The sequence below is a fragment of the Anopheles arabiensis genome, chromosome 2, assembly GCF_016920715.1.
Source record: "Anopheles arabiensis isolate DONGOLA chromosome 2, AaraD3, whole genome shotgun sequence".
Classification (NCBI taxonomy): Eukaryota; Metazoa; Arthropoda; class Insecta; order Diptera; family Culicidae; genus Anopheles; species Anopheles arabiensis.
In genome coordinates this window covers 44,995,146-45,011,441 of record NC_053517.1, presented here as the reverse complement: position 1 = coordinate 45,011,441, position 16,296 = coordinate 44,995,146, and the positions used below count along the sequence as shown (strand labels likewise).

Sequence of the window (16,296 nt, the reverse complement as noted above, 5' to 3'; positions counted from 1 at the left end):
CAATGAACGCAAGCAAAGTACAGAAAAAAACACCTTTTCGGTGGAGCGAGTGAACTGCTAGACAAACGCGCAAGATGCTGCTGTGTAGCATTCATCAACGAAACGAAAAAAAAAGGATCGCATGCCTGGTAGCAAACATTGCAAGAGCCGGATGTGCACGCGTAAAAAGGATTAAAATAACGTAACCAAATTGCTTTATGAAGAATGAGAGCAGCCAGAATATAAAAAAAATAAACAAACGAAACGAAACGGGTGCTAATCCTCTACCACGGAAACAGCAGGGAATTGTGAGACGCGAGGTGGTTTAAGTTGTTTATGGTTTGCACGCGTGAGCCGACAAGAAATGTTTCGGGTGTAAAGATTTATGTAATTTGAAGGACCTTTCGCGTGCAGGTTCTTTTGTTTTGTTTTGAGTTTTGACTGCTTAGCACGTTCAATAAAAACGTCCATCAGTTCGCGGTCGCGGTGATGTGTAAGTTCGATGAGTGCGAGCATGAGTGAGTGAGTGAACGAGCGAAAAAAGAGCACGAAACAGTATGGCCGCAAACTCCCAGAAACGGGGACAAGAAGCTCGCTTTCGGGAGTCTTTTTTTTCTTTTCTTCTTTGTTTTTTGTTTGTTTGTTTTGCATCAATGAATCATTCTCGCACACACACACTCTAGGCTGAATGATTTAAATGGTGAGATGGAGCGAACGAAGGAAGCATTGACACATTCCAACTTTATCGGGGAGGGAGAGTAAAGCCATACGCATGAAGGTTCTGTATATGACCATGAGAACGGCAAATAGATCTCGTCTTTCGCTGTGGCATTATTGAACAAAGCGGAAAACGTTTCACAGCACAAATAACATTGATGAGATGTGTGGCTATATCTACGAAGCAGGGCATACACATTTACTAAGGGAATCTGAAATCGAACTAAAGGGAAACTACGTTTAAGGTGGGGGGAAATGCGTAAGACATGCATTGTGAAATGGCAATTAAGGTAATGTTGTGACATTTTTAATATTCCTTCATAAACACGTACAAAATAAGGCAATTATTTTAGTTGGTCATTCTTTTTCTAATAATAAACCCTAAACCACTGCGTATGAAGTTTCGTTTTTCTTGAGGGGAACATGGAACAATCCAATAAAGGCAATGTAGAACAATCCGCAATGATTCTCGCCAACTACATAACTCAACTTTTGAACTCCCCAATATTCGGCTACATTTTGAAACTACATACTATTGGAGCCTTTCACGATTCTAGTCAGCTTTTTATATGAAGTCTGAAAGTTTGAGGCTGAAATCATGTCAACACTCCATACAAATCCACGCACAACACTAACTTGTGATTTTCAGCCTCAAAGCTAGAATTAGATTCGAATATCTGCTCGAAAAAATGGCAAACAAGATGGTGTTTTCATTTATCACAAGGTTTGGATAAGAGATCAGGTGGTGGAATCTAGAATCAAGGTGTTTGTAGACCAGGTGATCACAAAAACTGTATTTTTTAAACCAAACTTGAACGTCACTTTTTGACAGGACGGGTGAAAATGTTTGCTCAAACAAGCATTCTAGAAGATTGACGAATACACAAAACACTCTTCAAATCTTCATTCAAAAGCAGAAGCGATAAAAATTAACCTTCTAAATATATTCCCCTTTGGGATAAGCCCACCGTTATACAATACCCACTTCGATAGCTGTTCGAAAACTGCTATACTATAAAAACAGCTGATAGGCTGAAATTTCAGCCTACGATCTAAAAACGGAAAGAGGCCTATTGTTGGGTAATACTAATTAATTTAACAAATAAATTAAATCTATCATATCGCGCTTCTACTATACACATCAATCGTTTTTGAATTGATGTGTGATAAAATTGTTGTTTATTCATTATATCTACAGCAATACAGCATTTACAATCAATTTAAACAGCTGGAAGGGTTGGAAAAATCACCATGTACAACATTGAGAATCTTGACTGAACTTTGTTATGTGTTTAGCAATACTTGATGCACATTAAACCTAATACAGTCTACTTGGATGTATTATCTAGTGGTGTTAGCACGGAATCTAACATAATCGATTCCGATACCGAATTCAGAATCAATTCAGGAGCCGATTCCATTGCTGAAATTGATTCCGGTTCAGGAGCCGATTCCGGAGTTAATTCCAGGGTCGAATCCGGAGTTGACTCCAAATCGGCTCCTGTATCAGAATTAGCTCCGAAATCAGAAACAGTTCCGGAATCGGAATCGATCTGGGAATTGCAATTTGCTCCGGAAACGGAATCAAAATTGACTCCAGAATCTGAATTAACTCAGAAATGAAAATCAGTTCTTGAATTGAAATATGAAGTATGAAGCAGCGAAATCAATCTGGGTATTTTCATGAGAAAGGATCGTTTATAAGTTGATGTAGATTCTGTGCGGCTATCAATACGTAACATCATTGGACCCAAACGCCTATTCTTATGGAGATGCCAAAACTGACTCCAATTTCAAATCCGATTCTTATTACGGAGCCTATTCCGATTTTGGAGCCGATTTCAATTCCGGGCCCGATAGCGATTCCAATTCTGGAGCAGATTCTGATTCCAGAAAACTCTGAAGCTATCCGCAATCGATTCCGACGAAAACTGCATTTTCCCATCATTAGTATTATCATGTTCCGTGTTCCCTTATTAGTCAAAACCGATTGGATCAAACATTGGTTGAATTATTAAATGAAAAAGTACACAATTAAACCCTAGTCTTTCACACTCATCTTGCAGTACAGATGAGAAACTTCATTGCAAAACGAAACGATGAATATTTGAGCGATGCAATAAGAAAACGCAAACAAACATAACGCAGCATAAACGCTAGTGGCAGCAAAACAGAAACGACAACATTGAAGAAACTGTACACAAAGAAAAAACCCAAACAAGATTGATGATAACGGTAGTAGTGCTTACGGATGGTCAGGTACGGCTCAACACAACGTATAACAGCGAGAAACGAACAGTAGTGTGTATAGAGATACTTTTTTTTTAAATGTGTGTTTAGCTGTGATTTGTATTTTTTTTTTGTTCTTGACGAAGAGAAGGGGAAGCGGTTGTACGGTACGATTGCTAGCGGGGCGCATAAGAATTACGTTACCTGAAGTGGGAGCGCCCGTGCCCGTGCCCGGCTGGGGCCAGATCTGCAGCAGGTACTTCAGCACCGCGATCGGTTGTGCGTGATCGATCTCCTCGTTGGCGCCGACGCTCGCCGAATGCAGCATCAGCGGTGGTCCCAGGGCGGTCGCCAGCGCCTGGGCCGACATTTTGTTGCGCTCGGCGGCGGACACGACCAGCGACAGGTGGTCGAGCAGGAACACGAGGGTGGCCTACAAACAGACAGAGAGGACACAGGTCAGTCGGTTGATGAGCGGAGGCCGGTGAGCGACGAGCGCATACACGACTGTCCACCTACCCTGTTCGCTCGTGGCAGACAGTCCAGAATACTGAGCATGAGTTTGGCATTACCCTCGGGATCGTCCGGCAGGCAGACACCTGGGAAAAGGGTGGACAAAAGAGAGTGAGAGGCGGGTCAGTACTGGTGGCGTGCACTGAGCGACAGCACTACCTAGGGCGTCCACCGTCATCTGGAAGAGACACTTGGTGAACAGTGGCTCCGGCAGCTCCCTGAGATAATCCTTCAGCACGCCCGTGATGACGTTGATGTCGGGCACGTGCTCCGGTGTCAGCTCCACGGCGCGGCTGTTCCGCTCGAACGCCTCCCTGTCGGGGGTTGCAAGCAGTCCATTAGCAAGGCAGAAAGCTCCGCGACTGAACCGGCCATTAGCGGCACTTACCTTAGCAGTCGCTTCTTGGTGGCGGAACCGCAGAGACGATACAGCCCGATAATGTCCAGGCCGCGCCGTTCGACCTCCTCGACGCAGCGGCGCAGTATGATCGGGACCGGCGCACAGCCCGGCGCTCCCTTCGATTCGCGCGTCACCACCGTCTCGAGATCGGCACCGAACAGCGCGGGCACGTTGCCCCGGAGGCTTGGCAGCCCGCGGCGCCGGAACAGCTGGAATGGATCCGTGTGCCGCAGTCGCAGATAGATGGTGCCTCTCGGTTCAACCTGCAGCAGGCGGGTCAGATCGTGCATTAGATCGTGCAGCGTGAAACTCCCACTGCCGCGCAAAACGAACTTACCTTTAGCGCTAGCTGATGGATCGGTGATTGTCGTAGCAGGGTCGTGAGCGAAAGGGCGCCACGGTAGCACAGCTTGTGCCGGTGCTGCGGGTCCCAGGAGTAGACGAGCACGTCCAGCTGCTTGTTGCACACCAGGTCCAGCTCGAACGACTCGTCCCAGTCGAACTGCAGATCGCCGGACCGGACGACCGTGCGCGCCTTGTGAATGCGGTCGCACTCCAGCACGCAGTACAGGTCGCGGATCAGCGGCTGCTGGATCTGGGACGTTTCCGACATCGCCCGCAGTCCCCGCCCGGCCAGCAGGTGGATCCACAGCATGCCCGACATGCCGACCGCGTCTACCACCGGCTTGTCCAGCTTGTACTTGGTGTACTCGGCCGGATTGATGTCGATCTGGCGGTGCGCCCGGGGCAGCGTCGTGCTGGGCGTCGGCGCCGGGCTCTGGTGGCCGGTCAGCGCTGCCACGACCGAGCCCGGCACGCCGCCCACGCCCGCACCCTGCGTCAGCTCGAGCAGCTGTCGCATGCGCCGCACGCTCGGCGATCGAATCGACGACGGGCCGCCGATATGCTGCGAGGACAGCGAGCGCACTGGCAGCGAGGACATGCGCGGACCGCCGGCCGCCATCGAGTGGCGATCCAGCGTGCCTCCGACCACTCCACCCCCTGCGCCCGCGCCGCCCATGCCGAGCCCGGTCCGGCTGCTGTAGATGTGCTCGGTGTTCTTCAGCACGTCGTGGATGTTCTCCGCGCTGCACGAGAAGCGGTGGGCGCGCTGCTGGTTGAGCAGGTCGCGCGACGCCCGCATCTGCTCGCAGATGGCCGAGCTGCTCGGCGCCCGTCGCAGCCACGCCCGGTACTCGTCCGAGGTGAAGATGGACGGGCTGGCCGTGATGCGGTTGCGCAGATCGCGAATGTCGCGCCGGATCGGCAGCGAGTACTCCGGCGCGGACACGTTCCCGTCCGCCTCGTCCTGCAGCCGATCGGTGATGCGGCCGCGAAGGCCGAGCCGGGTCGCGCCGGGCCGTTCGCGCGGCAGCGAGTTGAACTTGGCGAACTCGGGCCCTCCGCCGAGGGCCTGCGTGCTGCCGCGCCCTCCCATCGTGCCGCTGGCCGCCATCGCCGGATGGTTGTAGTAGTAGTAGCTGGGCCGCGGCCCGATCGTCGCCTCCGTGTCGCTCGAGTAGTCCAGGGCGGGGCGGGAGCGGCGCTGCAGCGAACCGGTCGCGCCGAGCGGCGACGGGCCGTACTTGGGCGCGCGGGGCTGCGGCGGCGGCGCATCGTACCGCCCGTACCGCCCGAGCGTGCCGCCCGCAATCGGGGCCGCCCCGACCAGATCCGACTTGAGGCTGGAGCGGGCCAGCAGCGGATGCCGCCCCAGGGAAGCGTAGTCGGCGTACTCGACGCGCGGCAGGTGCTGGTCGGAGCCGCTGCGCGGGAACCGCTGGTGCGACTGGCTCATGGCGACGCCGGCCGGGCCGGCCGACATGCGCCGGCTGGTGGTGGCCGACGGGTAGAACGCGTGCACCTTCTCCGCGAGGCTCTCGAGCGTGCCCGCATTCTGGTAGTAGGAGTGGGACGTCTGGAAGCCGCCGTGCATCCCCTTCGGCTGCTCCGTGATGACCGACGAGGGCGGGGCCGGCGGCTTGTATCCCCAGTTGGGCGTCTCGGCCGGGCCGGGGCCTCCGCCCGGCCCACGGCCCGCCCCGTAGTACAGATCGAGCTGCTCGCTCTGCGGACTGTAATTGTTTAGGCCCAGTCCCAGGCGGGAGCGCGACTCGGTCATTTCGCGCCCATCGCCGGTGCGACGCTCGCGCGAGGAGCGGGAGGAGCGCGGCGCCCGATCCGAGTCGTCCAGGTCCTCGTCGCGCAGGTCGCGCTTGATCACGACCACTGGCGGCGGTTTCTGCTCCGGCCGGGACATCTGCGGCGGGCCGGGCGAGTTGGAGCCCCGGTTGCCGCGCCGCTGACGGATGGCGAGTACGAGCCGGCGCGGTATCGACATGATGATGACCACGTCGTCCAGCGACATCCGCGTTACGTCCACCAAGTTCACGGCCAATATCTCGTCGCCAACCTGAACGGAACGAGAACGAAATGGAAGAAGAGTAGAGGTAAGCATTACACTGCGACGACGAATCTAGTTTGATCGAGGTGAACGCAACAATCGTCTTCCAACGGTTTGAATGGTTTGAGCAATTTAAATGGTTTGAGCTACACATTTGACTGCGCCTAAAGGTAGGCAACCTAGCCGGCAGATGAAGCTAAAACATCTCCCGCGTGGGTTGCCTACCGCTAGGCGCAAGCAAATGTTTAACTCAACCCATTTAAAGCAAGCTTCTCAAGCAAACGCCAGCAACGATAAGCTACAGCTCGAAAGCTTCAACTGATGAGACATTCCGAATCAACCTTGTCCCTATACTAACCCCTTTTGTACATAAAACGTCACCATCGCTCTTATATGCTATCAACAGCAAAAAGTACACACAAAAAGCCCTCCATTCGCTTTCAGCCATTGCCATGCGCTTCGTTGACGCAACAGTCTTATCGCGTCACAGAAAAAGAAGCAAAAAATGCAACATATTTGCGACCCTGGACCGTCGCGGGGCTGGAAGCACGCTTCAGGGAGGCACAAAGCTCGCAAGGCTGTCCTGGTTTGTTCTGTCTTGCTTCGCGCTGCATACGCAAGACGAAAGATGGGTGTCGCTGGCGTGTTGTGCCTGGGCGAGCCAAGAAAACATTCCCTTTCAAGTATCTTTCAAAAGCCCGCTCGACCCATTCTCCCGGGCTGGTACGTTTTTTTTTTCTCGTAAAAAGAAAACATGCACACATACACACGCGCGTGCGCATACATGAACACAGGCAATAAAGCAACAGCGTCAGTAACATTGTTGACGTGTTTTGTACTCATCTAGTGGCGCGTGGCACTGCTGAAACGTTTCATTGCACCGCTTCATGCTTGCCTGCTAAGCTGGCATTGCAAAATACAGGGGCGGTGTGATTGCTTGAAACATTTTATAAGTGGTGTGTGTGGTTAGCTATCGTCTCGTTACACTTGGCTCGTAACCGTATTAAAAGCTAGAGTTCGTTTGCCCGGTTTTCCTTATTTCTTTCTTGCTCGTTACAACAAATAGTTTACATAAACACATCAGAACCAGGCATGGAATGTGTGCCTCCCGTTCTGACCAACCGCACTGTAAAGAGCAGCAGCAGCAGCAGCACTATCAAACGAACATGCTCACCATTTATTCAATTGTCCGGCCATCTGCCACATGCACAAAGGAGCAGCAACGTCGAGCCTGGCCCTTGTACAGAGCAACCCGTTACACGGGTAATGGCTCTATTTATCTTTCGATTGCCGAAGCAGCTTCAATCCAATCAGGTCCGTCGACCGACCCGACACCCGTGCCAACAGCGTTCCGGTCAGGCCGCGTGGCAGATTATTACATTTCGCTCCTTACGTTTATCCGCTTTTCGTCCCCGGGTGTTGGTTCGTTGTTTTTTTTTTTCAGCCAACGGTCCAAGGCACCATCAGGATCGTGCATTATGTAATGCGATTGGCCGTGAGTGGTGAAACCCTTTCAGCAAGAAAGGAAAAAGACCCATCGAGCATATGGAGACGCCTGGTCGGCCGTAAGCATCGAGCAGCAAAAATGGGGACGCCTGGTGGCCCACTGGCAGCATGAGCTTTACAGCATGGATCTGGTGGGGGAATGACATTATAGATACCAGAAATAGTCCCATTAAAGTTTCCATTTCTAGGTTTTATTGTTTTTCCACCTTTTGCTCTGTTTTTTTTTCTTCTTTTCGTTGGTTATTTATTTAGCAAAACAATCTCAAACAAACGCTTTGTAGGTATGGTAAAGCTGTCCCGAAAGCTGTTTTTCGAAACTCGAGCGAAAGAGCAATCAAGCGGAAAACCGCACACAAGGTTTGTACCGGTTGACCACATCAAATGGAAGCAACAAACAACAAACGCAACAACAATGGCACATTCTGTCGACCGCAAAACCCTACGCTTACAAATGCTCACTTTGCATCCGAGCATGCCGTAGCCATAGCTGCTGGTGAAACTTTTAATTAATGCTTTTATACCATCGTAATGATAGTATTATTGACTGCAATTACTATGTGCGAAACAGGGTCGCATCCCAGACGGAACTGCTAGCGGTCAATCGTGTGGAATCTTGTGTGCGGCAACGTTGTATCGCACTGCATGCTGCTGTCGGAAATTTTGAAACTGCTGGGTAAAACGATCGACCACAAACGATACTAAACAGTTATTTCCGTCGATGGTGTAATGCCTGGGTTCAACATTTGTATGTGGATGTAAAAGAAAATGGACATGTGAATAGTGTGTGGCTGTAATCTAAGAATGTAATTACTGGCTAGATATTTTGATAAGATGTAAAAAAAACGATATCCTGTAGGGACATGTTCTACACTGTGAAAGTCCGCTGAACTAATTCGAGCAATACTTGGGCTACTATACTATGGGGGATTATTTAAAAAACAAAAAAAACAAATCAAACCTAGATTAACTTATATCAATCATAAATGTGTTTTAACAAAACTTTGCCTCAAAAATTCAAATGGTGCAAAACTTATGTTATCATACGGCGTGGAAAGTTGTGATGTATTAACATAAGGTGCATATATAATCAAGTAAATAACAAATACTCGCTTCGCCTTCCAAAGAACACATTTTTGACAAATTTCTAAGTCACGTTAAGATTTTAATAAGTGCCAAGCAAAGTGGAGCAGATAATAGAACTGATTTTTATACTGAAAATGTTAACAGCTTTTTTTTATTTGTTCAACAAAGGCTGTTTCTTTACAACAGAAAGGCACATGTTTTCCTTCTCTGCTTAAACTAAACCTCGTCTCACCCTCCTAATCATCTTTTCCAATGTGTAGCCTAAGTAAACTCGATCTGCTCAGCACAGGCCGTGTAAAATGTCAAACATGTTCCCTCTTGGTTGTATGTTTAGACCAAGTTTCACCCGACAAACTTATTCGTTGCACAGTTTGGTCTTGATTGAATCTGTGCGATTACACAATAAGAATGAATTATAGCACGAGCATCCTCTCTCTCCTTTCGGCTGAGATGATGTTTTTCATGTCCCCCTCTCCGTTCCCCACATCACTCCCAACAGATAAATACTAATTTTATGCTCGAAAGCAATCGCACTTCCTTCGCTAATTGGAGTTTAATTGAAATTTCCCTCCACTGGTAGCAGTGGCTGGGTCACTTTGCCCTTCCATTCCTCCCTTTCCGCTACTTACCCTCAGGCAGCCGCTGTTGTAAACGGCCGACTCTAAAGCTATCCTAGATATAAACACGCCATCCGACCGGTCGGCTCCGTTGCCCTCGCGGATGTACAGGCCCAGAGTTTGGCCCGGTCGTTTGACGATCTCCACCAGCTGGAAACAAACGAAGAAGCGCAAATTTAAGTGTGTTTGGGAAAACGCCTCTAATGAAAAACAGCCCCACTGCCTCCTACCTGAACCGTGTGTCTGGCGTCACTCTTGTTGAGGAACTTCTGGCCCGCTTCGATGGCCTGTCGGCTGCCCATACATCTGGGCTCCAGGATGCGCACTATCATTTCGCCCCTCCGCTCCACCACCTGGAAGACGATGAGAGAAAATAGAGAAAAAAGAACGGTCAAAATGTTAGTAGATGTCGTGGGCGCAGTAATTCAGCAGAGGAAAACCCTCGCGGGAAGCAACACATCGATTGAAACGGCCAAACGCCAAACCGAGCAGAGAAATGTTGGTGAATCCATTTTTTTTTTTCACTTTTCCTCATCCTAAAACAGCAAAACTCAATTAGTGTCATCTTAAACTTTGGCCACACACACACACACACACACAGAGCCTGTCACTTCCGTTCGTTTCGGGAGAAGAAAGCTGCTACGTTTTGTGGCCGTATGCTGTAGGCAGCATGGCGCTGACCTTGAGCAAAACTTTGTTGGTGAAGAATGCGTTGAACAAATGTCACTTTGTGCGAAACATTCGGTGAAACGTCTGTTTTCTGCTTGGCTTTCTTGTTTTTTCGTCTCATCATGGCAGCAGCCATACGCTCATAGGCACTGGATAATCCAAGCCACTATGGGAGTGTCTGGAACCGACAGTAACCTACACTGCAGACGTGTGTCATGGGTTGCCATCGAAATAGAGCATGAAGTTTAGCCTGCTTTGATGTGGGAAACGACCGAACGTCCGTCGGTTATGGCGGGATGAGAACCACATTTAACAGCGACATTAGCAAAAAGCAAAATGGTCGAACAGGTTACAAAATTGCTCACCTGACGAGGTGAAAGCATCACATACGTAAACGTGTTGCTAAATTTTCATTTATTTTTGTTCACAAAGCACTGATGAAAATTAACTTTAAATTGCATATTTTGATTAGAATCCTCTATAGGTGGTCTTACTATAAGTGGAAGATTTGCTAAGAACTGTTTAATGCAACGCAATAAGTTATCAGTTTAAAATATACAAGCTTAGATCCATTGATTTATAAAAAAAAAAATAACAGTGATGACTGGCGAAGATAGAAGAGTACAAAGACGAGCATCTCTTATTTTCACCTATTATCTGACTTTACGGCACCCAGAACAATTCCCTAGACCACTTATCGAACAACTATTTTCACCCATAGGTCATGTAATACGCAGATGACCACCCACAATAGTCGATGGGGCTGTAATAACTGATATCAAATGATTTAAGAACCATATTGGCCAATATTGGCTTAGCTAGGTGGTTATTTTGCTATGTAATGAAGACTGTTCGACTTTCAGTGGATCACATATATTTCATACCTTTTATCACATTTATGCACAGTGTTCGGAGATTTTAAAATATATCGATCTGATTGTTTGCTAGAACATAGCTGAAGAATGTTCTCAACGATGAGTGAAAATAGTTTCCCGATAAGTGGTCTAGGGAACTGTCTTGGGTGCCGCAAAGTTAGATAGTAGATAAAAACATGAGTTGTCCGACTTTAGGTGGCCGCCACTGTACGTGTCAAATGGTATCTTCTAAAATTGTGTAAAAACAAGACAAACTCATCGCTTCCCCTCCATTTTAACTTAGTTATGAATATTGAATTAAAATCAAAATTAGCTCAAATATGTAGGCAAACACCTTCCGGCTGAAACTTTGCCCCTCTACAGCTACAAACGGGTAACGGACTCTTTTTCAACATTCCAACCAACCGGCCCGTGCAACCGTACCTTCAATCTAGCACCACCCCTTTTACCTACCTCCAAAGCGGCCGCCGTGCTCGGATCGTGGTCATTCTCCACCGCCTCAATCTGCCGGAAGATCTCCGAGCTGATGCCGGACACCTTCCGGAAGTCACCCTGTAGCAGGACGGGCTCCTTCGAGCCCTGCCGCTGCTGTTGCTGCTGCTGCTGATGGTGTCCCTGCAGGCCCTGTTGCTGATGTTGCTGCTGCTGCTGCTGCTGGAGAGCCTGCGCCTGGTGGGAAGGCATCGGACCCGGCGGTGCCCGCCCGGGGCTTGCAGTGAGGTCAGGCACAGATCTTCCATTTTCCTGCAAGAAGCGAAAACGAAAACGAACACGAAAATGTTAAACATAGTACCAACAGTGTATAGCAGCTACGAATAAAGGTAGGCCCGAGTTGTGATGATAAAATGTATACAAAGCATCTCCAACCAGCCCTTTATTCTCTAAACCACCATTTCCGTCTTCCGCTCGTTGGTAGCCACTGGCGTACCGTGGGTGAGAGGAAATAAACCCTATCCATTTCTTCCCAGCACACCCAACCACCGACGAGCCTTCGGGGAAAATGACAGCGATGGAAAAAAAACGGGTGGAAATCGCGAACACTGTTGAAAATTCAAACCGCTGCGTCGCACCGGTCCGCTACCACTTTCCCCTTTAATGTAACTTCCAGAAAGCATCGCACAAAAGTCGAGACGAAGCGGCCCACTATCGAGAGCGCGCGCGATGAACACAATCGATGATTAATAATTCAACATCGCGTCACGCAAAAACATTTCACTGCTGCCAGTGCTGTGCTTTCGAGTGGTTTTCACCGGGGGCAGCGAGGCAACACAAAATGGTCGTTAATGCAACGCAGGCTGGAAAGGTTCGCCTTTGCCTTCCGACCATCCGTTACGAGGATGGATGGGGTCGCGCTACCCGTTACATGATCACCTTTTGCGCTCACTGACAGGCGAATGCCACTAAAAAGCAGATTGGCATGTTGCGAGAGGGGAGGTGGTGAGGTTTGTTCCGATTTTATTTCCTTATTTTTTGCCTATCGCTTTCAACAGCTGGCTTGGGTCTGTGTCAAGCAACGGGAGGGTTGTGTGATGGAAGCCTCTTTGATTTTCTTTCTACGCTCAACGCTTTCTTCTGTTGAAACACGTTTACTTAACAGTCTTCAGCTTGCCTTTGCTGTAGTGCCTTCCGAGTTTTCTTTTCTTCCACTCGGAGAAAAGTAATTTTGTATTATTCATTTTTCAATCACTGAATGTACCTTTTCCCTTTTGCCAGCTGAAAAGGTGCACTGTCGATGGAACAATGATGTACCGCCGGTTCCACGAAACCGATAAAACGCCGCAATAATTCCTAATTAAACCAATCAGGGGCGTAATTTTCGTTCGACGAATCATTCGATTGTGTTTTCATCCGGAGCCAACGCAGGAGTATAGACGGGAAAGTTGCAGTTTAAACTTGAGCGCCCTACATGGTACGTGGTAGCACAAGGTATACTGCTCAAGGCACTCCACTTAGCGGCACTGGGAAGAGTCGTCCCGCTTATCGTCAGTCTCGCGCGCCTGGACTTGCACAAGCGGAAGCGACCCGCGACCAGTGAAACCATTCCGTGACCTTTAACATCTGCCAGCCCGGGTAAAGGGAAGCCGTCGCCCGTCCCATTCCTGATGATGCGTGACGATTATCCAACCGGTTCGCGGCACAAAGGCAGTTCGATTTGGGAACTTTCGTTGTATGCATCGAAAAACCGTCTGCTAACGAGCCTAAACAAACACACCTCTCGACCGTACTTGCTCGCTCGGTATCGTATGAAATTAAATTTGCCCTTCCAGTCCTGGCGATGGACGTTGGCCACATCGTAACGAAAGCGCGTTCGCACCGAACGGCCGCCATGGAGCGTCCGTGATTTGAATTGCTAATTCGCTTAAACGTCCTCTAATTGGGATACTTTTCCGGATTCAATTACTATCTAATCTGCGCCGGCAAACATGCGGCCCCCGCGGTGTCGACGGACGCGGCCCACACGTCGTTCAAGAACGATAGGCGTCCAGCTGCGGTCAATGTTGGCGTGTTCGCGTGCTGCCATGGGAAGACTATGCTACCGGGATGGGCAAAAAGGGTACAACATAAGTTTTGTTTGATTTTTGGTTTGCAGGAATCGTATTGGGACGAGCTTGGTTTTAGCTACGCACAACACTATTGGCATCATCGACACGCCGTGATGTCTTTACGTGGTGGAAAGAGTGCCAAACCATAAATGAACCTACCCGTTGTCAGCATGGGATGCAGAGTACACATTGAATGGACAGTTTCACAGTTCACACCCTAAACAAATGCTAAAAAATTCTAATCGAAACTTGCAAAGAACGGTATAATTTCTTTGCTACTTGAGCCAACGATACTTTTATGTTGCATTGTGGTTTCATAATTTAGGCGAGTTACTAAATTGTTTATTTGTATATTTCATTGTGTATAAAAAAAATGTTGACAGCACGTGTAAAAATAACATCCGATGAAGCAATGACACGGGCCTTACACTAATTGTTTGACTTTTAAAGCAATCAAATTAAATGTTTGTAAATTGGGTAATTTTATTTTATTTCAATTTTATGAAAGGTTTTATCTCCCTGACAGGTGACAAGAGACTGAGCGACCTTTTATTGAGAGCTTTTTCCTTTTAAACTTAACTTTAAACGTCCATTTAAACCAGGGATCTCTAAACTACGGCCCGCAAGGACTGGGTTACGGTTAAATTAAATATCTTTTTTTTCTAAATGATTTTTTTACTTCTGAAAGACGAAAATCAAGATTCAACAAAAGAAAGCTGTAGAAATTTGATATATTTCAGTGATATTTTCTTATTGAAACGAGATTTGAACTTCCACTTCACTAAAGGTAGCGTCAAAATGGCCCTCAACAACGTTGATTGTGAAGCAATGCGGCCCGCGAACTGAAAAGTTTGGGGACCCTTGATTTAAACTATCGATCGAACCATCGATGCTCCAATAATTCAAATTATTTAAAACACGAATGCATAATAATACATTTATATTGTTTCCTTTATTATTGTTCCATATAATCGGCAGGAAGACGTTTGGATTTAGCGCCTGGGTCAAACGTCTAGCGCAATAGGAGCAAAGAATTGCGATAACAGGCTCTGACGTGGTTAAATGCAGTTTTCGAAAAATAAAACAGACAACCTTTTACTATTTAATCTGAACAATAATTCCATGGAAACATATTTCAATCACAAATAACTGATTGATAATAAACATTTTTATTTTAGTTTAAAGCTCATCCAACCCAACACGCAACATACCCTACATTAAGAGAACACACGCATAAAAGCACCGCACTTAAAGCACTCAAAGTGCCACGAACACACCTGACCTCCTATTAACTTCAATCTGTTCTATTCACACCTTCCAAAAGAAAAAAAGAGAAAAAAACAAAGCAACCCATTACCCCCAAAGAACCCCATGACACAACGTTTTGAATCATTCAAAACCAATGTTGTCAAGCTTTTCCATTAGGCTTTATGCGTTGTCATGCAAGGTTTCACCGTGCTGCTGCATCTGACAGGATCGAGTGACTTCAAGCCAAACCGTTCGTCAAGTGCCAGCGGTGGGGAAAGTGTGTTGCTCCTACTTGAGATGTAATCTCCCCCCCTGCTGTAACATGTTTGAGTCCTAATTACTGTCAAACGAGCGACAGTTTTTGTTGCTGTGTTCGTTTAGTACCCAGCACGATGGAATTGTTATAATTGTTACAGAACTCAGGTGTACATAGCTGTACCAAGACAAGAGCTACAATTTCATTACTCTGGTTATAATAGAACCGTTGGTCCACCTTCCCATTAAAACCATGTTTAATATTTGTTAGCAATGCTTCAAAAGACCCTTCCACTTTTGAGGAATTCATTTCATTCCACTGTGTAATTAATTATTTATCATGGTTTAATATCGTCCCCTCGCAAGAAGCAGCTGTGCTTCTTCTGTGAATTCAAAACGTAATGTTTTGAACGGTCAAGTCATCCTTCCCAGAACAGAAGCAATTCTTTCGATGTTGCTAACATTATGCCACCGAAACGATTCATTTCTAAGATGTTTAAAATTAAAAACAATTCACTCGAAAACTCTCAAATATTCTCAGCAGGCTCGCTGTTCCGAGTTATGAGTTTAGTTCTTGCAAAACACGCTTTCATTCGCTCCTCATGGCTCTAACCCAACCGTCCTTGAATGGAACACAAATGGGTTTTATTTTTATTTCGATTTCAAACAAAATCGCTCCAACCATAGAGTGGAAAGTCATTTCACCTGTTTAGGGCGTCCATGACCAACGTCACTGATTTGTGTGCGGAGAGGGGTACATGGTAATTAGCGTTTAAAAAAATCTACCCACCCGTGACTGCAATCCATGTGTCTGTGTGTGTGTGTGTGTGTGTGTGTGTGTGTGTGAAGGATCGAGAATGCAAGCATTTGCATGTGCAGGATTGTAGTAAAAAAATAGCTCCCACAATTCGTGCGAAAAAAAAGAAACTGATGTGACTGTGTGAACCCGACCCGATTGGAGCAGACTTGGAGCATGCAGTGAAGCACGGCGGCAGGCAGCAGTGCTGGTGATAGTGGTGGTGTGAATGAAAATTCCACTGTTGAATAGAACCGTCATCGTCGTCGTCGCCGTCATCATTGCCGTCTCTGCGGACGGCACGAATACACGCAAGCGCGCTAGAGCGCTACTCGAATTTCCACACACGTTTTCCACACGCTCCAGCTAGCTCCCATTTCCCCTCCCTACACCCACCCATCGTCTCTACTTTGCAACGCACACGCTGATAAAAGGGAAAATTGCGCGCATAGTCACTCACTT

At 47.7% G+C, this 16,296-nt stretch overlaps 1 protein-coding gene across 6 annotated transcripts in view; it reads right to left on the bottom strand.

The window, feature by feature from the left end:
- The window catches only part of LOC120901633 (rho GTPase-activating protein 100F), a 36,265-nt gene that overhangs the window by 3,763 nt on the left and 16,206 nt on the right, over nucleotides 1-16,296 (bottom strand). For 4 of the 6 annotated variants that reach the window (XM_040309746.1, XM_040309762.1, XM_040309754.1 and 1 more), the window contains 8 exons: nucleotides 11,446-11,736; nucleotides 9,679-9,801; nucleotides 9,461-9,598; nucleotides 4,176-6,251; nucleotides 3,827-4,101; nucleotides 3,595-3,752; nucleotides 3,445-3,524; nucleotides 3,130-3,358 (listed from right to left, as the gene is read on the bottom strand). In XM_040309746.1, the coding sequence (XP_040165680.1) occupies nucleotides 3,130-3,358; nucleotides 3,445-3,524; nucleotides 3,595-3,752; nucleotides 3,827-4,101; nucleotides 4,176-6,251; nucleotides 9,461-9,598; nucleotides 9,679-9,801; nucleotides 11,446-11,736 (3,370 nt within the window). The remainder of the gene's footprint in view (nucleotides 1-3,129; nucleotides 3,359-3,444; nucleotides 3,525-3,594; nucleotides 3,753-3,826; nucleotides 4,102-4,175; nucleotides 6,252-9,460; nucleotides 9,599-9,678; nucleotides 9,802-11,445; nucleotides 11,737-16,296) is intronic. The other 2 variants (XM_040309770.1, XM_040309785.1) reach the window with 1 other exon arrangement.